The 22,720-nt window shown below is 43.1% G+C and overlaps 1 protein-coding gene across 14 annotated transcripts in view; it reads left to right on the forward strand.

Annotated features, from left to right (window-relative positions):
- LOC133537257 (muscleblind-like protein 1) overlaps positions 1 to 22,720 on the forward strand; it is a 141,187-nt gene that overhangs the window by 52,956 nt on the left and 65,511 nt on the right. For 7 of the 14 annotated variants that reach the window (XR_009802631.1, XR_009802632.1, XM_061878227.1 and 4 more), the window contains 2 exons: positions 3,329 to 3,405; positions 15,767 to 16,603. The exons of 2 other annotated variants lie outside the window; for them this stretch is intronic. Coding sequence is in view for 8 of the 12 variants with exons in the window: in XM_061878227.1 (XP_061734211.1) it covers positions 16,430 to 16,603 (174 nt within the window). In the remaining 4 variants the exon portion in view is untranslated. Of the gene's footprint in view, positions 1 to 3,328; positions 3,406 to 12,130; positions 12,173 to 15,766; positions 16,604 to 22,720 lie in introns of all 14 variants that reach the window. 5 more of the 14 variants (XM_061878234.1, XM_061878233.1, XM_061878229.1 and 2 more) reach the window with 3 other exon arrangements.

The following is a 22,720-nucleotide window of genomic DNA, read 5'->3' on the forward strand; positions in this document are numbered from 1 at the left end:
TGTAGGGTGAAAGTGTTGTAGTCAGCATGTGTGATGGTATGGGGGTGTATTAGTGATTGTTGTAGGGTGAAAGTGTGGTAGTCAGCATGTGTGATGGTATGGGGGTGTATTAGTGATTGTTGTAGGGTGAAAGTGTGGTAGTCAGCATGTGTGAGGGTATGGGGGTGTATTAGTGATTGTTGTAGGGTGAAAGTGTTGTAGTCAGCATGTGTGATGGTATGGGGGTGTATTAGTGATTGTTGTAGGGTGAAAGTGTGGTAGTCAGCATGTGTGATGGTATGGGGGTGTATTAGTGATTGTTGTAGGGTGAAAGTGTGGTAGTCAGCATGTGTGATGGTATGGGGGTGTATTAGTGATTGTTGTAGGGTGAAAGTGTGGTAGTCAGCATGTGTGATGGTATGGGGGTGTATTAGTGATTGTTGTAGGGTGAAAGTGTGGTAGTCAGCATGTGTGATGGTATGGGGGTGTATTAGTGATTGTTGTAGGGTGAAAGTGTGGTAGTCAGCATGTGTGATGGTATGTGGGTGTATTAGTGATTGTTGTAGGGTGAAAGTGTGGTAGTCAGCATGTGTGATGGTATGGGGGTGTATTAGTGATTGTTGTAGGGTGAAAGTGTGGTAGTCAGCATGTGTGATGGTATGGGGGTGTATTAGTGATTGTTGTAGGGTGAAAGTGTGGTAGTCAGCATGTGTGATGGTATGTGGGTGTATTAGTGATTGTTGTAGGGTGAAAGTGTGGTAGTCAGCATGTGTGATGGTATGGGGGTGTATTAGTGATTGTTGTAGGGTGAAAGTGTGGTAGTCAGCATGTGTGATGGTATGGGGGTGTATTAGTGATTGTTGTAGGGTGAAAGTGTGGTAGTCAGCATGTGTGATGGTATGGGGGTGTATTAGTGATTGTTGTAGGGTGAAAGTGTGGTAGTCAGCATGTGTGATGGTATGGGGGTGTATTAGTGATTGTTGTAGGGTGAAAGTGTGGTAGTCAGCATGTGTGATGGTATGGGGGTGTATTAGTGATTGTTGTAGGGTGAAAGTGTGGTAGTCAGCATGTGTGATGGTATGGGGGTGTATTAGTGATTGTTGTAGGGTGAAAGTGTTGTAGTCAGCATGTGTGATGGTATGGGGGTGTATTAGTGATTGTTGTAGGGTGAAAGTGTGGTAGTCAGCATGTGTGATGGTATGGGGGTGTATTAGTGATTGTTGTAGGGTGAAAGTGTGGTAGTCAGCATGTGTGATGGTATGGGGGTGTATTAGTGATTGTTGTAGGGTGAAAGTGTGGTAGTCAGCATGTGTGATGGTATGGGGGTGTATTAGGGATTGTTGTAGGGTGAAAGTGTGGTAGTCAGCATGTGTGATGGTATGGGGGTGTATTAGTGATTGTTGTAGGGTGAAAGTGTGGTAGGCAGCATGTGTGATGGTATGGGGGTGTATTAGTGATTGTTGTAGGGTGAAAGTGTGGTAGTCAGCATGTGTGATGGTATGGGGGTGTATTAGTGATTGTTGTAGGGTGAAAGTGTGGTAGTCAGCATGTGTGATGGTATGGGGGTGTATTAGTGATTGTTGTAGGGTGAAAGTGTGGTAGTCAGCATGTGTGATGGTATGGGGGTGTATTAGTGATTGTTGTAGGGTGAAAGTGTTGTAGTCAGCATGTGTGATGGTATGGGGGTGTATTAGTGATTGTTGTAGGGTGAAAGTGTGGTAGTCAGCATGTGTGATGGTATGGGGGTGTATTAGTGATTGTTGTAGGGTGAAAGTGTGGTAGTCAGCATGTGTGATGGTATGGGGGTGTATTAGTGATTGTTGTAGGGTGAAAGTGTGGTAGTCAGCATGTGTGATGGTATGGGGGTGTATTAGTGATTGTTGTAGGGTGAAAGTGTGGTAGTCAGCATGTGTGATGGTATGGGGGTGTATTAGTGATTGTTGTAGGGTGAAAGTGTGGTAGTCAGCATGTGTGATGGTATGGGGGTGTATTAGTGATTGTTGTAGGGTGAAAGTGTGGTAGGCAGCATGTGTGATGGTATGGGGGTGTATTAGTGATTGTTGTAGGGTGAAAGTGTGGTAGTCAGCATGTGTGATGGTATGGGGGTGTATTAGTGATTGTTGTAGGGTGAAAGTGTGGTAGTCAGCATGTGTGATGGTATGGGGGTGCATTAGTGGCCAAGGCATGGCTAACTTACACATCTGTGAAGGCACCATTAGTGCTGAAAGGTACATACAGCGTTTGGAGCAACATATGTTGTTATCATGGACGCCCCTGCTTATTTCAGCAAGACCATGCCAAGCCAGGCGTTACAACAGCGTGGCTTCATAGTAAGAGAGTGCGGGTACTAGACTGGCCTGCCTGTAGTCCAGACATTGAAAATGTGTGCAGGCTAAAATATGAGGCAGGAGACTGTTGAACAACTTAAGCTGTACATCAAGCAAGAATGGGAAAGAATTCCACTTCAAAAAAGTGTTTCCTCAGTTCCCAAACCTGCACTGAGTGTTGTTGAAAGGAAAGGCCATGTAACACACTGGTAAAAATGACAAAAAACACCAAAGTTTGTCAGTGTGAAGATGAAATATCTTGTCTTTGCAGTCTATTCAATTGAATATAAGTTGAAAAGGATTTGTTGTATTCTCTTTTTATTTAACATTTACACAAGGTGACAACTTCACTGCTTTTGGCTTTTGTACATTCTAGGTGTCTCTTTCAGTAAAAATATTTAAAATTCCATTCCATTTTTAAGTCTGTCATAATGTTTTTAGCATTCAATCAGACATTATTGTGAGGTCGTGTATTAGTGTTCCTCAATATTGATATACCTGCCCCCCCAGACTCATTTTGTTCCTCTATGTTTGGCCCACGAGGCTAAATAGTTGCCCAAGCTTGCACCATAGTTGTGTCTCCTGAGAAGATGTACTGCAATAAGAAAAGCTTGCTTTGTTGTGTCAGATACTGTAGTTAACATCCACACGCCCCGTGTCTCTCGCTAAAAATAAATCCTACAATGAAATGTCTAATTTAGCCATGAGATGTTGACCTTTCTGACCTCATACATCTTCTTAATTAGTCACTCTTAACAAGCTCAACAAATTAGCTTCAGTAGCTGTGCTTGTAGGCAACACTTTATTGCAGTACATGAAGGAACAAACACAAAGTAAACAACACAAACAACAGTGGTGGTCCAAAGTGTAGGTACACGTGTAAAGAAGATGATGTCATGTCTGTCTTGACTTTCCAATCATTTCTTATTTATTTGTGATGTAGTGATTGGAGCACATACTTGTTGCTCACAACAAACATTCATCAAGTTTGCTTCTTTTATGAATTTATTATGTCTCTACAGAAAATGTGAGTGTGAACGACTTTCCCTGTTGCTCGGGTTCCATAGACCACTCAGGAAGGACATGATCGCTTGAGCAGGTTTGACTCTCGTTTATTTTGCAGTAACATTTCTCTTGCCGGGTTGGATTGCTTTACAGCCGCCGTCGTCGTTCTTGTCTGCTCTTTGCTTTTGCTGCTGCCTCTCTTCATTCGTTGTTGCAGGCTCTCTAACTCTTTCTGCCCTGATCCTTCCTCCTTCTCCCCTTTTATGCAGCGTAAGGAGAAATGTTAATCGTGTTTTGATTGAATGATTGATACTTTTATTAGTAGATTGCACAGTACAGTACATATTCCCTACAATTGACCACTGAATGGTAACACCCCAATAAGTTTTTCAACTTGTTTAAGTCGGGGTCCACCTTCATCAATTCATGGTGTGCCGGTGCACAATCCACACACCTGAATTAGATTGCGGCGTCGCTCCCAGCTTGCCCCGCCTCTCCACTCGGCCGCATTCTCCGCCTCCTTTCCGCCATTTTGGGCAGGGCTCCAGTATGCCCTGCCCCGCTGCTCATTGGCCGGCTGATCCCTCTCTACAGTGAGCAATCAAAAGTATACGTACAGCAATGTTCATATTTGCTTACATGTCCCTTGGCAAGTTTACCTGCAATAAGGTGCTTTTGGTAGCCATCCACAAGCTTCTGTGCACATTTTTCACCACAAAATTGCTGCAGTTCAGCTAAATGTGTTGCTTTTCTGACATGGACTTGTTTCTTCAGCATTGTCCACACCTTTAAGTCAGGCCTCTGGGAAGGCCATTCTAAAAGCTTCATTCTAGCCTGATTTAGCCATTCCTTGACCACTTTTGAGGTGTGTTTGGGGTCATTGTCCTGTTGGAACACCCAACTGTGCCCAAGACCCAACCTCCCCCCTGATGATTTTAGCTTGTCCTGAACAATTTGGACCTGATCCTCCTTTTTCATTGTCCCATTTAAAGCAGCAGTTCCATTGGCAGCAAAACAGGCCCAGAGCATAATACTACCACCACCATGCTTAACGGTGGGAATGGTGTTCCTGGGATTGAAGGCCTCAACTCATATTGCTGGGTATTGTGGCCAAACAGCTCCACTGTTGTTTCATCCGACATCACATGGATAAAGATAAGACCTTCTGGAGGAAAGTTCTGTGGTCAACATGTACCAAAGACCACATCTTTGCAAGCACCGCTGGGTTCACTCTGTGCCCCCCCCCCCCCTCCTCTCCCTCCTCCCCCGGTCCTGCTATCAGCTTAAAGGTCAGCTCAGGTCGGATATCAGCAGCGGTGTCCTGCTCCGCCAGCGATGCGTTCGTAATACGACACGTCCGACATCTGCTTTTTGACCCGGTCAGTCAGCGCCTCTTTAGCCGCTCCTGTTACTGAATCACCACGCCACTTTTACTCCTCACCCCGCTTCACTGAGGTGAGATTGCATCAGATGTGGAGACTTTAGAGTTCCAACAAGCATTGTGTTGTCGACAATGTTTCTTTTGTCGACATTCCTCACCACTTTCAAACGCTGGGGGAATGTTGCTTTGAGAGGGAAAAAAGAAGTGATGCAGATTAGTCTAAAGAAGCAAGGTTTGTTATCGTGGATGAAAAGTAAGCACCCTTGTCTATATCGGCCTTATTGCCTCAGCCTGCAAATAAACCAGCGGAGCAAAATGAGCTGTGCCATTAGAGCCGCGATATTAGCATTGGATGTGATGGATCGACACCAACAAGGAGCTGCTTTATTGCCCTGCTTGTTAGTACAATATCATCATGTGTTGCCAGACAGAGTGGCAACTGAAAGAGGGAGAAAAACAGCAAAAAACACATCATATTTATCATTGGTAAATAACACAAAAAGTGAATAAATACATATCTTTAAAAGTACTAATGAAATTCATGTTGTCGCTTCTTTTTTTTCGTGTCACAAGCCAGTGTGTGCTTTCACATGCAGGGGACTACAAAAAAATACATAAATTAAAGCTGCAAGCAGCGATGAACGGGAGCGCTTGGGCTGGTAGAAGATGGATGGATGGATTTATTACAAAGAGAAAAAGTTGTATACATCAGTCTCATAGTAATAACAGTTGCAAAGTGGCTTGGGCATTTTATAAGGACGCCTTGGTGCCGCCATGTTGAGACTAATGCATGGTGAAAGTAATGCAGTTGTTGTATTGAAGGGGGAATAGCAAACTTCCTGTTGATTTCAGCTGAAGGTTGTCAGTCTATGAAATATAGGTCTCAGTGAGACCTAGATTGAGGTTTTTGTTTGATGTGAGTATGACATTTCTACAGTGAGGTAGAGGCAGTTTTTTCTGAGCAGGAAGCTGAGCATGAAGCCGCCATCTTGTGACAACATTAGCGCAACTGCAACATCGCACCGGTACTTTGCGGGCTCATAAAATCCAAACCGGGGAGGTAATTAAAACTCTTTCATCAACATTTAATCAGAAGGGTTCAATCTCTCTTCTGTTTTTATTAGAAGCGGAAACGACAAACAACCTCAGAGGAGATAATGTTTGAAAAAAAAGTGACACATTTTTAGCCAACTTTTGTATTGAAGGGGGAATAGCAAACTTCCTGTTGATTTTAGCTGAAGGTTGTCAGTCTATGAAATATAGGTCTCAGTGAGACCTAAATTGAGGTTTTTGTTTCATGTGAGTAAGACATTTCTACAGTGAGGTAGAGGCAGTTTTTTCTGAGCAGGAAGCCGAGCATGAAGCCGCCATCTTGTGACAACATTAGCGCAACTGCAACATCGCACCGGTACTTTGCAGGCTCATAAAATCCAAACCGGAGTAGTAATGAAAACTCTTTCATCAACTTTTAATCAGAAGGGTTCAATCCCTCTTCTGTTTTTATTAGAAGCGGAAACGACAAACAACCTCAGAGGAGATAATGTTTGAAAAAAAAGCGACACATTTTTAGCCAACTTTTGTATTGAAGTTGGAATTGCAAACTTCCTGTTGATTTTAAACAGGGAGTGTCAGTGGAGGAAATACTGAGACCTATGTAGTAGTTTTTGTTTCATGTTTCTACGACATTGCTACTGAAAGTTACAGACCGTTTTATGTGTGTTTTCTTCCTAGGGGGCGCTACAGCGCAATTTTGAGTTTTGGGGTTTGGTTTTTTGATTAGATCGCAATTTTCGCCAGTCCAATGTGTCAAATTTGGTGAGTTTTGAAGCATGTTAAGGCGGTCAAATTAAAGCTCAAAGAGGTGGCGGAATAATAACAAAGAATAATAATAAAACCTTTGAAATTCAATAGCGTCCTCTGTCCCAAAGGGACATCGGTCCCTAATTATACATTTTTTGGGGGGGGGAAATTACCATTAACTGAGTAGCTAATGTTTAAAAACTCAACATGATAATGCAGGTTGTCATCCATCCATCCATCTTCTTCCGCTTATCCGAGGTTGGGTCGCGGGGGCAACAGCCTAAGCAGGGAAACCCAGACTTCCCTCTCCACAGCCACTTGGTCCAGCTCCTCCCGGGGGATCCTGAAGCGTTCCCAGGCCAGCCGGGAGACATAGTCTTCCCAATGTGTCCTGGGTCTTCCCTGTGGCCTCTTTCTAGTCGGACATGCCCTAAACACCTCCCTGGGGAGGCGTTCGGGTGGCATCCTGACCAGATGCCCGAACCACCTCATCTGGCTCCTCTCCATGTGGAGGAGCAGCGGCTTTACTTTGAGTTCCTCCCGGATGGCAGAGCTTCTCACCCTATTTCTGAATACATGGAGGGAAATATTACATAGTCATAGTAGTACTAGTAGTTAGGGGGTGCTGAAAAAAATTAGATCCAGGTCCGAATTACAAATCCTATTTATATTAATTCTAAATGTCTTCATAAAATATCTATATATATATATATATATGTATATATATATATATATATATATAGGTAGGGAAATTATTTCGGTACTGTTTGATTGTTTTCTAAATAACGGAGAGCACAAAAAAAAAAATGGCATTTTTTGCTTTATTTAAACAAAACAATCTTAGTGTACATGAAACATGTATTTATTCTTGTTATTTAGTCCTTAAATAAAATAGTGAACTTTTCTTTTAGTAGTAAGTAAACAAACAAAGACTCCTAATTAGTCTGCAGTAACATATTGTGTCATTTATACACCTATTATTTTATACACATTATTAAGGACAAACTGTAAAAAATAATTAGTAATGTAATTGTTCATTTACTGTTAATATCTGCTTACTTTCTCTTTTAACATGTTCTATCTACACTTCTGTTCAAATGTAATAATCACTTATTCTTCTCTTCTTTGATACTTGACATTAGTTTTGGATGATACCACACATTTAGGTATGGATGTGATACCAAGTAGTTACAGGATCATACATTGGTCATATTCAAAGTCCTCATCATATAGACGTATGCTTCAACATAGGATTATTTAATTATGGTGTGTGTACTGTACAAGGTAAGATATACTATCTGGAGTTTTGTTTGGTATTATTATGCAAAAGCAATTATTCGTACCTTCTGGTACCTGCTGATCTGTTTTTGGGATCTGCATAAGTCCTGAAAATGTCTTGAGTGACAATCTACAAAGTAAATAGTCATGAAAATAAAGAAAAGGCGCCGAAATGAGAAGGTGTGTTCAAACTTTAGACCTCTACTGTACTTGTGGAAAAACATCCTCCAAACATCTCAGTATTTCTCCTGCAGGTGAAAACCTGTTAAAACTATTTTTGAACATTTCTAGAAAAAGAAAAAAACATCACCTGAAAAGCCAATGTGTCCACTTTTTTCCTTGGTCAGCATCGATATCAATGTTGCTCAATCAATACTGTATCATAAGAGATTAAGACGCGATACATCGTAAGATTGATATTTTCTCCCACTCCTAATCGATACGGAAATCTATATTTTGTTGCAGTCTTTGTTGTTGACGGAATAAAGCAAACTCATTTCATCCGGGGCAAAGCTCAAAGGGTGTGTGTCACCTCCACACCTCTCTCTCTCTCTCTCTCCCCTCTTCAACTTTAGCAACGTGATGGCGTCATCATCTCTGCTGCCTGCGGCTGTGGGAAATGGTCACATGCATTATTTAAACACGCTGAGATTCTTATTGATGACGCCTTTATTTATCAAATTCCCTCTTCAACAGCCGCAGTCATTGCTCACAGTTTTAGCCTCGTTTCAGTTGACCTCAGTCCCGCTCTCGCCCATCAATCAAATCGACCTTATCCTTGATGAGAGAATGGGCAAAGGTGGGATTTGTTTGTCTAATTGCAATGTCAATTATTCATGTTTCCCTTCCATGCATGTGGTCATTCAACGCCTACAAAAGTCAAACATATTCACTTTTATCGATGTGCAAAAACACAGCATCCAAACATTCCATTTTCTACACCTTTACCCTTTCCATTTTACACTCATATCTTCTTTTTTTTTAATTATTATATTTTTTTTAATTAACATAATTGTATTTATATTATATTCTAATATAATTTTATTTTATTTATAATATTATATATTTTTTTTATTAATCAGTCCAACAAAATAATCCTCAATTATAACATAATAATACAATTCCAAAACCAAACCTGGCCCAGAAACATTCAGAATAGCAATCAACGGAGCACTTGAGGGGACACACGAACATGACATAAAAAAAAAATTAAGTGGTCAAACAGAAATGAATAATATCAACAACAGTATCAATATTAATTAAAGCTGCAAGCAGCGATGGACAGGACCAATTGGGCTGCTGCCCCCACGACCCAAGCCCGGATAAGCGGTAGAAGATGGATGGATGGATTATTACAAAGAGAAAAAGAGAAAAAGTTGTATACACAACTGTACATCAGACTTGTAGCCACCATATGTAAGTACCCAAAATAAAGACTCGACATACAAAGAAATTCCATTGGAGCAGAAACATAGGAGGAAACGGGATTAAAACCCGATGCTAACCACCCATCGAAAAGACATGGGTATGGCTAGTAGCTACTATTAGCAAACAGATAGACTTATAATATCTTAACATCGACACACTCTCTCGTCGCAACTCGGCTTTGATGGTCGGCACCTATAAGTTTACAATTAGTTGTTTTTACGACATGCAGACGAACGACAACTTTAAATCATACCGGCTTAGCTACGGCACCTGGCAGCCATCTTGGTATAGACGATCACAGCCCCTCTCTCACGAATGTTGGTGCGTGCGCACCAGCAGCAGACAGTGCGGGAAAAAAAACAAAAAACGTCTCCCTCACTGTGTCCGCGCACGGCGGCCATCTTTGAAAGGGTTTTCAGCGCAGCAGTTCTCTGAAGGCTGATAAAATCAAAACCGTAGCAGTAATTACAACTCTTTCATCAACTTTTAATCAGAAGGGTTCAATCTCTCTCCTGTGGTAGTTTGAAGCCGACACAACAAACGCGCTCAACGGATATAATGTTTGAAAAATGGTGACCGGTTTTTACAAAACTTTTGTTTTGAAGGGGGGATTGCAAACTTCCTGTTGATATTTGCTGGGGGTTGGCAATATATGAAATGTAGGTCAAAGTGAGACCTACATAGAGGTGTTTGTTTCATGTCTCTACGACATTCCTACTGGAAGTTGCAGGCAGTTTTGTCTGTGATTTCTTCCTAAGAGCAGTTTTGTCCGTGTTTTCTTCTGAGGGGGCGCTAGAGCGCAGTTTTGAGTTTTGGGGTTAGGTTTTTTGATTAGATCGCAATTTTCGCCAGTCCTGATGTGTGTGTACAGTTTGGTGAGTTTTGAAGCATGTTAAAAGGGTCAAATTACAGCTTAAAGAGGCAAAGGTGAGTGTTTTTACAAAACTTTTGTTTTGAAGGGGGAATTTCAAACTTCCTGTTGATTTTTGCTGAAGAATGTCAGTGTATGAAATCTAGGTCTAAGAGAGACCTACATTGATGTTTTTGTTTCATGTCGCTACAACATTCCTACTGGAAGTTACAGGCAGTTGTGTCTGTGTTTTTTTCCTAGGGGGCGGTAGAGCCCAGTTTTTAGTTTTGGGTTTGGTTTCTGATTAAATCGCAATGTTCACCCTTTCTGATGTGTGTGTGTGTGTAAGTTTTGAAGCATGTTAAGGGGGTCAAATTACAGCTCAAAGCTGCGGAATAATAATAAAGAAAGAATAAAACTCTAGAAATTCAATAGGGTCCTCTGTCCCTATTGAATTCCAGCATAGTAGTGATCAAAAATCCCTCACTGGGGCGGTATAGCTCATTTGGTAGAGTGGCCGTGCAAAGCAACTTGAGGGTTCCAGGTTCGAACCCCGCTTCTGCCATCCTAGTCCCTGCCGTTGTGTCCTTGGGCAAGACACTTTACCCACCTGCTCCCAGTGCCACCCACTCAGATATTGGCTTTCACTATATAAAAGCACTCTGAGTCACTAGAGACTGTCACTACTGACATAACAAAAAACTGCTGCTCACTGCTCCCCTCACCCCATCAAGGGTGATGGGTCAAATGCAGAGAATAATTTCGCCACACCAACTGTGTGTGAAACAATCATTGGTACTTTAACGTTTTAACTTTAACAGGCGCTAGTTATAAAAGGCGTGCGCTCTTCTCTCATGAAACATCTCTCGACTGTATACCTCAGCTGTATGAAAGTTAGAAATGGAAGGCGTTATATACTTGTCCTGGTTTATATTACAGCTATTAGATAATAATCATGTTTGTAATTTGGTAATTTTCGGGGAAAGTAATCAATAAAAAAGACATACACCTGGGGGTAAGCCCCTCCCGCCTCTAAAGACATGCACCTGGGGATAGGCCCCTCCCACATGCACCTAGGGATAGGCCCCTACCACCTCCAAAGACATGCACCTGGGGATAGGCCCCTCCCATTTCCAAAGACATACACCTGGGGATAGGCCCCTCCCACATGCACCTGGGGATAGGCCCCTCCCATTTCCAAAGACATGCACCTGGGGATAGGCCCCTCCCACCTCCAAAGACATGTACCTGGAGATAGGCCCCTCCCGCCTCTAAAGACATACACCTGGGGATAGGCCCCTCCCATTTCCAAAGACATGCACCTGGGGATAGGCCCCTCCCACCTCCAAAGACATGCACCTGGGGATAGGCCCCTCCCACCTCCAAAGACATGCACCTGGGGATAGGCCCCTCCCACCTCCAAAGATAGGTTGATTGGCAATACTAAATGGTCCCCTACTGTGTGAATGTTGTCTATCTGTGTTGGCCCTGTGATGAGGTGGCCACTTGTCCAGGGTGTACACTTCCTTCCGCCCCAATGCAGCTGAGATAGGCTCCAGCACCCCTCGCTACCCCGAAAGGGACAGGGGGTAGAAAATGGATGGATGGATAATGAGTAACTATAATGGATGACTTGTTGAAAGTAATTTTCCTCACACTGTTTGTAAATAAGAGCCTTTAAGGTGTGTGTGTGTGTGTGTGTGTGTGTGTGTGTGTGTGTGTGCATGCTGTGCATTACACGCTGGGTGCAATAAGACCTTGGCAACATTGGCTCATTAAGTGTCTGCATTGACAGCAGGACCCAGGGGAGCAATTTGGATAAGAGATGGGCCGCCGTCCTTCAGTGACATTCTGGCCTGATGTAGCCAAGGAAAGGCCGATGATGATGATGATGATGATGGCCTGCACGCCATGCTTCATTTTCTGCAGCTTGTTCTCTGTCGGCAGATGTGGAGCAGAGCACAGCTGCAGATGTGGACTAACTAAGTCACATTGTTCCCAGCTGCTGCCTGCATATTACAATCACTCTGTTTGTATTGGTAGCCCACCTTAATGTCCCTTGTCTTTGTCTTGTGTGTGCAGACAGAAGAATGATGCCCCTCCTCCTAACACCTGGCCTCTCAGGTGCATGACAAGTTGTTGTAATATACACTATATTGACAAAAGTATTTGTCCACCTGCCTTCACTTACATATGAAGTTGAAGTGCCATCCCATTCCTAGCCTATAAGGTTCAATATGAATTCTGGGAAGGCTGTCCACAAGGTTGCGGAATGTGTTAATAGGAACTTTAGTACACCATTGGACTCAATATTCCTCTTCAAATCAAGACTCAAAACACACCTATTACTGACTGCTTATTCATTGTAATCATCTTATCTATATTTGTTGTTATTGTCGTTTTTATCCAATTTGATTTTATTATTTTGATTTTGCACGGTGGCCTTGAGTGCCCAGAAAGGCGCCTTATTAGTAAAACGTATTATTATTATTATTCCTCCACTGAGGTCACACACTGATGTTGGTGGAGAAGGCCTGGCTCTCAGTCTCCGTTCTGATTCATCCCAAAGGTGTTCTATCGGCTTCAGGTCAGGACTCTGTGCAGGCCAGTCAAGTTCATCCACACCAGACTCTGTCATCCATGTTTCTATGGACCTTGCTTTGTGCACTGGTGCACAGTCATGTTGGAAGAGGAAGGGGGCCGCTCCAAACTGTTCCCTCAAGTTTGGGAGCATGGAATTGTCCAAAATGAATCCTGGAGCATTCAAAGTTCCTTTCACTAAAACTAAGGGGCCGAGCCCAACTCCTGAAAAACAACCCCACGCCATAATTCCTCCTCCATTAAAGTTCACACTCAACACAATGCAGTCCGAAATGTAGCGTTCTCCTGGCAACCTCCAAACCCAGTCTGGTCAATCAGATTGCCAGATGGAAAAGTGTGATTCATCAGTCCAGAGAAGGTGTCTCCACTGCTCTAGAGTCCAGTGGTGATGTCCTTTACACCACTGCATCCCACGCTTTGCATTGGACTTGCTGATGTATGGCTTAGATGAAGCTGCTCGGCCATGGAAACCCATTCCATGAAGCTCTCTGCGTACTGTACGTGGGCTAATTGGAAGTTTGGAGCTGTGTAGCAAGTGACTGTGCAGAAAGTCTTTGCACTATGCTGACCTCTCTGTCAGTTTACCTGGCCTAGCACTTGCTGGCTGAGTTGCTGTTGTTCCCAAACTCTTCACTTGTCTTATAATGACGTTGACTTTGGAATATTTAGGAGCGAGGACATTTCAGGACTGGATTTGTTGCACAGGTGGCATCCTGTGACAGTTCCACGCTGGAAATCACTGAGAGCGGCCCATTCTTTCACAAATGTTTGTAGAAACGGTCTCCATGCCTAAGTGCTGGATTTGATACATCGGGCCAAGTGATTAGGACACCTGGTTGTCATTATTTGGATGGCTGGACAAATACTTTAATATCGTGTACCTCAAGAATTACCTGAGATGTTATGCAAACAACTCATTTTGTTCTATCATACATTATCAGACATAGTGGCCTGCCTTACCTCATGGGTTTTTTACACACACACACAGCTTTGATGTCAGTAAACACACTATTATGTTAGATCCACTATGGACTGGACTCTCACTATTATGGACTGGACTCTCACTATTATGTTAGATCCACTATGGACTGGACTCTCACACTATTATGTTAGATCCACTATGGACTGGACTCTCACTATTATGGACTGGACTCTCTCACTATTATGTTGGATCCACTATGGACTGGACTCTCACACTATTATGTTAGATCCACTATGGACTGGACTCTCACACTATTATGTTAGATCTACTATGGACTGGACTCTCACTATTATGTTAGATCCACTATGGACTGGACTCTCACTATTATGTTAGATCCACTATGGACTGGACTCTCACTATTATGTTAGATCCACTATGGACTGGACTCTCTCACTGTTATGTTAGATCCACTATGGACTGGACTCACACTATTATGTTAGATCCACTATGGACTGGACTCTCACACTATTATGTTAGATCCACTATGGACTGGACTCTCACACTTTTATGTTAGATCCACTATGGACTGGACTCTCACACTTTTATGTTAGATCCACTATGGACTGGACTCTCACTATTATGTTAGATCCACTATGGACTGGACTCTCACACTATTATGTTAGATCCACTATGGACTGGACTCTCACTATTATGTTAGATCCACTATGGACTGGACTCTCACTATTATGTTAGATCCACTATGGACTGGACTCTCACACTATTATGTTAGATCCACTATGGACTGGACTCTCACTATTATGTTAGATCCACTATGGACTGGACTCTCACTATTATGTTAGATCCACCATGGACTGGACTCTCACACTATTATGTTAGATCCACTATGGACTGGACTCTCACACTATTATGTTAGATCCACTATGGACTGGACTCTCACACTATTATGTTAGATCCACTATGGACTGGACTCTCACTATTATGTTAGATCCACTATGGACTGGACTCTCACTATTATGTTAGATCCACTATGGACTGGACTCTCACACTATTATGTTAGATCCACTATGGACTGGACTCTCACACTATTATGTTAGATCCACTATGGACTGGACTATCACACTATTATGTTAGATCCACTATGGACTGGACTCTCACTATTATGTTAGATCTACTATGGACTGGACTCTCACTATTATGTTAGATCCACTATGGACTGGACTCTCACTATTATGTTGGATCCACTATGGACTGGACTCTCACACTATTATGTTAGATCCACTATGGACTGGACTCTCACACTATTATGTTAGATCCACTATGGACTGGACTCTCACACTATTATGTTAGATCCACTATGGACTGGACTCTCACTATTATGTTGGATCCACTATGGACTGGACTCTCACACTATTATGTTAGATCCACTATGGATTGGACTCTCACTATTATGTTAGATCCACTATGGACTGGACTCTCACTATTATGTTAGATCCACTATGTACTGGACTCTCACTATTATGTTAGATCCACTATGGACTGGACTCACACTATTATGTTAGATCCACTATGGACTGGACTCTCACACTATTATGTTAGATCCACAATGGACTGGACTCTCACTATTATGTTAGATCCACTTGATGTCCATTGCACCAGTCGCCCAGGGGGTGGTCCCCACATCCCATTGGGTTGAGTTTTTCTTTGCCCTGATGTGGAATCTGAGCCGAGGATGTTGTTGTGGCTTGTGCAGCCCTTTGAGACACTGGTGGTTTAGGACTTTATGAGTAAACATTGATTGATTGTATGCTTGTGAACCTGGACTATCCATGAAGTAAGACTACTTCTTGTGTTGAAAGTAAAAATAGGAAATATAAAAGTTTCTTCATCCTGATGTGAAAATATGGGCTTTAAGTTGTTAATGTTGAATTGTCTATTGATGAAAAATGCACATCAAAGAAGGATTTTAATAAAAATGAAATGAAAATAATCTCTGCTTCTTCCGGACCTGCTGTCATGCAAGAAGTGGAATTGTGTGATGCAATACATTGTATGCTACACATGCTCCACTGAAAGTGAAAGTGAAAGTGAAGTAAAGTGAAAGTGTGAGAGCAGCCCTATGGCCAAATAAGAATTGATGTCCTGTCCCACTGACACTGTCCCCTCCTCCTCCGCAGAGACAAGTGCCTTCCCACTCACCTGCCTCTGGTCTGCTGGCCTCTCTGGTCCTGGACCCAGTCTGCTGGCCTCTCTGGTCCTGGACTCAGTCTGCTGGCTTCTCTGGTCTTGGACTCAGTCTGCTGGCTTGTCTGGTCCTGGACTTAGTCTGCTGGCTTCTCTGGTCCTGCACTCAGTCTGCTGGCTTCTCTGGTCCCGTCAGAGTCTAAACTGTGGACTTCCCAGGCCAAGGACGCTGTCCACAGCTCCGCTACCTCCATCCTTCGTATCCTTGTGGCCCTTTCCATGCGGGAGTCCTCCCCTCCGCACGTTGAACTTGATGCTAAGGACTAGCAGATCCAGTCATCTGTGAGCGGGAAGTACGTCCTCACCTCCCTCCCCAACCCGTCATGGGCCGACACAATCAATAATGTTTTACCACCGTTGAGCCGAGGCGGCTTCTGAGAGATTGCAAAGTGCAGTAGGATGAGCTGCAGGTGGTGAAGCCCCAAAGAGGCCTCCGAGGCTAGAAGCCCGCCGTCCTGACAGAGACTTTCAAAGCCCACCTTCTCCCATGTCATTGACCTACTCATCCGCATCAGCAACACCCGGGCCGGCTCACAAGCACACTAGCTGGAGGTACGCTGCTCCAGGTCTGCTCCTTGCCTGCTCCCTGCTGCACAATGGCAGTCAACCTCACCCCCATCCGGGACACTAAGTGGCTGACTTTGGAGGTTTGTCGGGAATTCCAAAGAGGGACGTGTTCCAGGCCAGACCACGAGTGCAAGTTTGCCCACCCCGCCAAGAGCTGTCAGGTGGAGAACGGCAGAGTCATCGCCTGCTTCGACTCCCTCAAGGTGAGCAGTCCTCGTCTTCCCTGCATCCTCTGCTTCTTTGGCAGCTTGCTATGGAGGCAAGAGTGGAGCCTTCCTTTACTATTAAGTCATAGTTATACTTTACTATTAAGTCATAGTCATATTTTACTATGCAGTCATAGTTATACTTTACTATGGAGTCATAGTTGTACTTTACTATGGAGTCATAGTTATACTTTACTATGGAGTCATAGTTATACTTGACTATGCAGTCATAGTTATACTTTACTATTAAGTCATAGTTATACTTTACTATAGAGTCATAGTTATACTTTACTATTAAGTCATAGTTATACTTGACTATTAACTCATAGTTATACTTTACTATGGAGTCATAGTTATACTTGACTATGGAGTCATAGTTATACTTTACTATCAAGTCATAGTTATACTTTACTATGCAGTCATAGTTATACTTTACTATGCAGTCATAGTTATACTTTACTATGGAGTCATAGTTATACTTGACTATGGAGTCATAGTTATACTTTACTATCAAGTCATAGTTATACTTTACTATGCAGTCATAGTTATACTTTACTATGCAGTCATAGTTATACTTTACTATTAAGTCATAGTTATACTTTACTATGCAGTCATAGTTATACTTTACTATTAAGTTGTAGTTATACTTTACTATGGAGTCATAGTTATACTTTACTATCAAGTCATAGTTATACTTTACTATTAAGTCATAGTTATACTTTACTATGGAGTCATAGTTATACTTTACTATTAAGTCATAGTTATACTTTACTATGCAGTCATAGTTATACTTTACTATTAAGTTGTAGTTATACTTTACTATGGAGTCATAGTTATACTTTACTATTATCATAGTTATACAAAACCTTATGAGTAGACTATTATGGATCATCTGAGACTTTATTAAACTGATTGAAAAACATTATAAAATGGGACCTTTTGATAGAACTGGCAAGGTTTTGCAGGTGTGCCTAATGTTGTGTCTGGTGTTGTGTAAACATAAGAGTGTATTTGTGGGTTCCTACGTAAGCTGGTGTTGTGTAAACATAAGAATGTATTTGTGGGTTCCTACGTAAGCTGGTGTTGTGTAAACATAAGAATGTATTTGTGGGTTCCTACGTAAGCTGAGACCAGGCTGTCCTCAACATCTGTGAATGTGATTGAGAGATTCCTTCACTTGCTCACAAGTTGATCATGGAGTCTGTGGGCAGGACGGTAGTTTCCGGTGGCTGCAAACCGGGCGAATGTGCACCAGGCCGGCACACACTCTGTAGTTGATGTTGGATGTTTGCTATTTGCGAGTGTGTGTGTTTTCATTTTGAGGTCACGCAGCACAGTGGGGTGTTCTCGGGAAGCTCCACAATGGACTGTATTTTCTGCCCTGGGACTGTGACAAGACATTCATGCTTCACTGGCTCACTCTCTGCAAGACATGGAAGGCGGGACACCTTCAAATGTTGTCAAGTGGGACAAGTAGTGCAGCGTGTAGACAAGTGGTTGATTGTTTGACTGAAGCGGGTGCAAGGCATCGGGACGCCAGCGTTGTGTTTAGTTGTTGTCAGCGTGTAATTTGGCCATGCGACCAGAGAAGAGTGCTGGGAGTCGGTCAAGCCAGCCGTAGCTCACCTTGGCTTACAGATGAGCCTGTTTCTGCCTCTGTGTTACTATCATTTTTATTATTGTAAATGTGGGCTGCTTGGTTTCAGCTCTGCCGCTCCCAGTCTGTGGAACACTCTCCCTGACCACCTGAGGGTACCACAGACTGTGGATGCTTTTAAAAAAGGCTTCTTTAAAAAAAAAAACTTTTTATACCGTATTTACTTGAATTGTTGCCGAGTATATAGTATGCGCCTGCCTAATATTACTCCTGTTTCAAACTTGTTTTGCAAAATAATTAGCGCATGCTTTGTGACGATTGCGTGGCATGATGATGCGGGTTTGTTCTCTCAGAATGCAGTCGGGCTACGGACACAGCGTGAAGGTAAGAAAAAACTGATTTATTGAACAAATAAAAGAGACAATGAAACAGAAAAACCTGCACAAGGCACAAAAGGCAAAACAAACAGAACTAGCATGGGAGCTAGAAAAAAACAAAAGTGCCGGCATGTGAGGTAGAGAAATAACAAAAGACTTAGCATGGAAGCTAGCTGGTTGCGGACAGGAATTCAAGATCGGGGTCAGAGTCGTCACTATCGTGAAACACAAACTAGGAAGCAACTCTGAATGAACGGAAAAGGTAGGCTTAAATAAGGACAGCAATTATAAAACAGGTGCACGTCAAATAGCAAGGGGCAGGTGAAATTAATATGTAACTATGGTGACAGACTGCAAAGATACACATAGGGTCACCACAAGACAGAAGGTGTGCAAGTTTCACACCAAACGTCCTTCGATTTGGGAAGAAGAGCTGCCAGCACTAATCAAAACTAATGTTTCCATCCTTCCTCTGCGTATGCAAATGAGAAAGACTAGAGTCTACTTTATTGTCCTTACACGGATACACAGCCAACGGATTTCAGTTAGAATCTTCCATGAAGTGCATGTTTTATTTACAGGAAGGTGCGCATGTGGGGACTATTAGGGTTGTAGGGCATACCGCTACTAGTATAGTATTGTGGTACTAATCAATCAAAAATGGTACTATACTCTGTTTGAAAAGTGGCGGTGCCCGGGCATGACGGTGCGTGGTCACGTGGTGACATTGCTGGTTGTAGGAGAAGAGGAGCATGTTGGGCAGCGCACACACACAGAGTACTTCCAAGCAGACACAGTGTGTAGACAGAAAAGGGAGAATGGACGTCTTTTGGTGTAAAAAGTCAAGACAAAGGTGAAGTTAAAACACCCTCTGGAAGAGCTGCTTTAAGACATGCAGCTAACATCCATCCACAGTGTTTTTGCTACTTCAAAATCACTAATCCTTTGTCTCCATGGCGACAAATAAAGTAAGTTTCTAACAAGTATCATCACTGCAGGATGAGGAATAGCTAAACATGCTTCACTCCACACCGTAGTGTGTAGTGAAACATACTGCGAGGTTTGTTCTCCCAGGATGCAAACGGACTTGCAGGGCTTGCAGGTAGGAACATATTTAATGATCTTCACTCAAGAAGGTACAAAAACGGAAAACAAGGCTGATCGCACTTGGAGTTAAAGTAAATACTTAGCATAGACTACGGCATGGCAACCCTTCCTGCTTCAAGGTTAGCATCCCATCCTGATCTACGGCCAGCACTTCATCCTGATCCACGGCTAGCAACCTACCCTGATCCACGGCTATCAGCCCATCCTGATCCATGGCTAGCAACCTACCCTGATCCACGGCTAGCAGCCCATCCTGATCCACGGCTAGCAGCCCATCCTGATCCACGGCTAGCAGCCCATCCTGATCCACGGCTAGCAGCCCATCCTGATCCACGGCTAGCAGCCCATCCTGATCCACGGCTAGCAGCCCATCCTGATCCACGGCTAGCAGCCCATCCTGATCCACGGCTAGCACCCCATCCTGATCCACGGCCAGCACTCCATCCTGATCCACGGCCAGCATCCCATCCTGATCCACGGCCAGCATCCCATCCTGATCCACGGCCAGCACCCCATCCTGATCCACGGCCAGCACCCCATCCTGATCCACGGCTAGCAGCCCATCCTGATCCACGGCTAGCACCCCATCCTGATCCACGGCTAGCAGCCCATCCTGATCCACGGCTAGCAGCCCATCCTGATCCAAAGCTAGCAGCCCATCCTGATCCACAGCAAGCCCCAGTCGCTGCTCGTTTTCAGGTCTGTTTCCATAGTCATGCTAGTTGTTTCATGGGACAGTTGTTTGTTTCTTGCTATGCAATATTCTATGCTAAGTATTTACTTTAACTCCAAGTGCGATCAGCCTTGTTTTCGGTTTTTGTACCTTTTTGAGTGAAGATAATTAAATATGTTCTTACCTGCAAGCCTTGTCCGGAATAGTCTGTTTGCATCCTGGGAGAACAAACCTCGCAGTAAGCTGCAACCCCCCAATCATGACAAGAACATCCAATCACTCCACATCCGAGTCTAAATCTTCCTTAGCACCTTTTGCCTTACCGGTCCGACTTTAAACGCTGTTTTGTTATTCTGCAGGAGCGGCGCGGTTAAACAAAGCTTTCACTGAGAGTGCAGACAAAGAAGGTGTAATGAGGTGCAGGCGGGAGGCAGATGGGAAGGCAGGGGAGGTGACATGAATCCGCCGGAGGACGGGGATATGTCTGCTGGACACGTCGTCTCTCGCTCTTCTCTTGTTTTGACGCGTCTCATCGTCCTTTCAAATGTCAATGACCCCCGCTCTATATTTGATACCACGGAATCTGCCGACGGTGCACTTTTGCTTTCACAACACAGACAACAAGAAGGCACACAAATACAGTTCCAACATCAGGTCACATTCCTGGGTGGATCTTACGTAAAATGAGGGGGCGGGGGGCGTCAGTGGGGAACATTTTGCAAAGCATCCATCCATCTTCTTGTGCTTGTCCCTCACCGTCTGCTGGAAACGATGGAAAGCGCCACTCTACATAAAATCTGATGCTATGGTTAAAGTTAAAGTAGATTGTCACACACACACACACACACACTGGCTGTGGTGAAATTTGTCCTCTGCATTTGACCATGTTCACCCCCTGGGGGGCGAGGGGAGCAGTGAGCAGTGCTGTGCACCGCGCTCTGGAATCATTTGGTGATTTAACCCCCAATTCCCACCCTTGATACTGATGTCTTTTGGCAAGTTTACCTGCAATAAGGCGCTTTTGGTAGCCATCCACAAGCTTCTGTGCACATTTTTCAACACAAAATTGCTGCAGTTCAGCTAAATGTGTTGCTTTTCTGACATGGACTTGTTTCTTCAGCATTGTCCACACATTTATAAGTCAGGACTGTGGGAAGGCCATTCTAAAAGCTTCATTCTAGCCTGATTTAGCCATTCCTTGACCACTTTTGAGGTGTGTTTGGGGTCATTGTCCTGTTGGAACACCCAACTGTGCCCAAGAACCAACCTCCCCCCTGATGATTTTAGCTTGTCCTGAACAATTTGGAGCTAATCCTCCTTTTTCATTGTCCCATTTAAAGCAGCAGTTCCATTGGCAGCAAAACAGGCCCAGAGCATAATACTACCACCACCATGATTGACGGTAGGAGTGGTGTCCCTGGGATTAAAGGCCTCACCTTTTCTCCTCCCAACATATTGCTGGGTATTGTGGCCAAACAGCTCACTTTTTGTATACATTTGACCCAGTAGATTTGCTCACATTTTCAGTAGAGACATAATAAATTCATAAAAGAAAAAAACTTCATGAATATTTTTTGTGAGCAACAAGTATTGAATAACTACTGGACAAGTCACCACCTCATTGCAGGAAACTAAAGACAGCAATGACATATTTTATATATATGTATGTATATATATATATATATATATATATATATATATATATATATATATGTGTGTGTGTGTTTGTGTGTGATTGAATATCTTCCTAATTCTGAAGGTTGCCAAGTATGGGTTAAAGTGGGTAGTGCACCGCCCCAATTTGTCACATTTCATGTGTCAGGCAAACTTTGACAAACGGGGCCACATAAACCCCCTTCCCACTCTAAGTCGTGGTGGGTAACTTTCATGGATACAGTACAGATTCCCAGTGACGCCTCCCTGTGTGCTTTTCTTTCTTTATTGGCGTTTAAAAAACCTCACATTACCTAGAGCAGGGGTGTCCAAACTTATTCCAACGAGGGCTGCATACTGAAATATGAAAAATGGGGGGCCACTTTGATTGTATGTTAGATTAATACTAAAGCAATATTAGTATATGTTAAGCCATTTGAAAATAAAAACATTGTTATCTTACTTTTTGTGGTATAGGTGACATTATATATATATATATATATATATATATATATATATATATATATATATATATTGTCACTATTTGTGTTCTACTTCTTTCCAAAGGGGATGATTGCCTTCTCCGACTCCAAACTCTTTCAAGCATGCCCACACAAGATGGAAGCTTGATCAAGCAAATTCAAGCAGGGGGAAAAAGTTGGTCTTGTCTCTGTCCTAAATGTCCCAGTACTTTTGTCCATGCAGTG

This window comes from Nerophis ophidion, linkage group LG18 (assembly GCF_033978795.1).
Source record: "Nerophis ophidion isolate RoL-2023_Sa linkage group LG18, RoL_Noph_v1.0, whole genome shotgun sequence".
Taxonomy (NCBI): domain Eukaryota; kingdom Metazoa; phylum Chordata; class Actinopteri; order Syngnathiformes; family Syngnathidae; genus Nerophis; species Nerophis ophidion.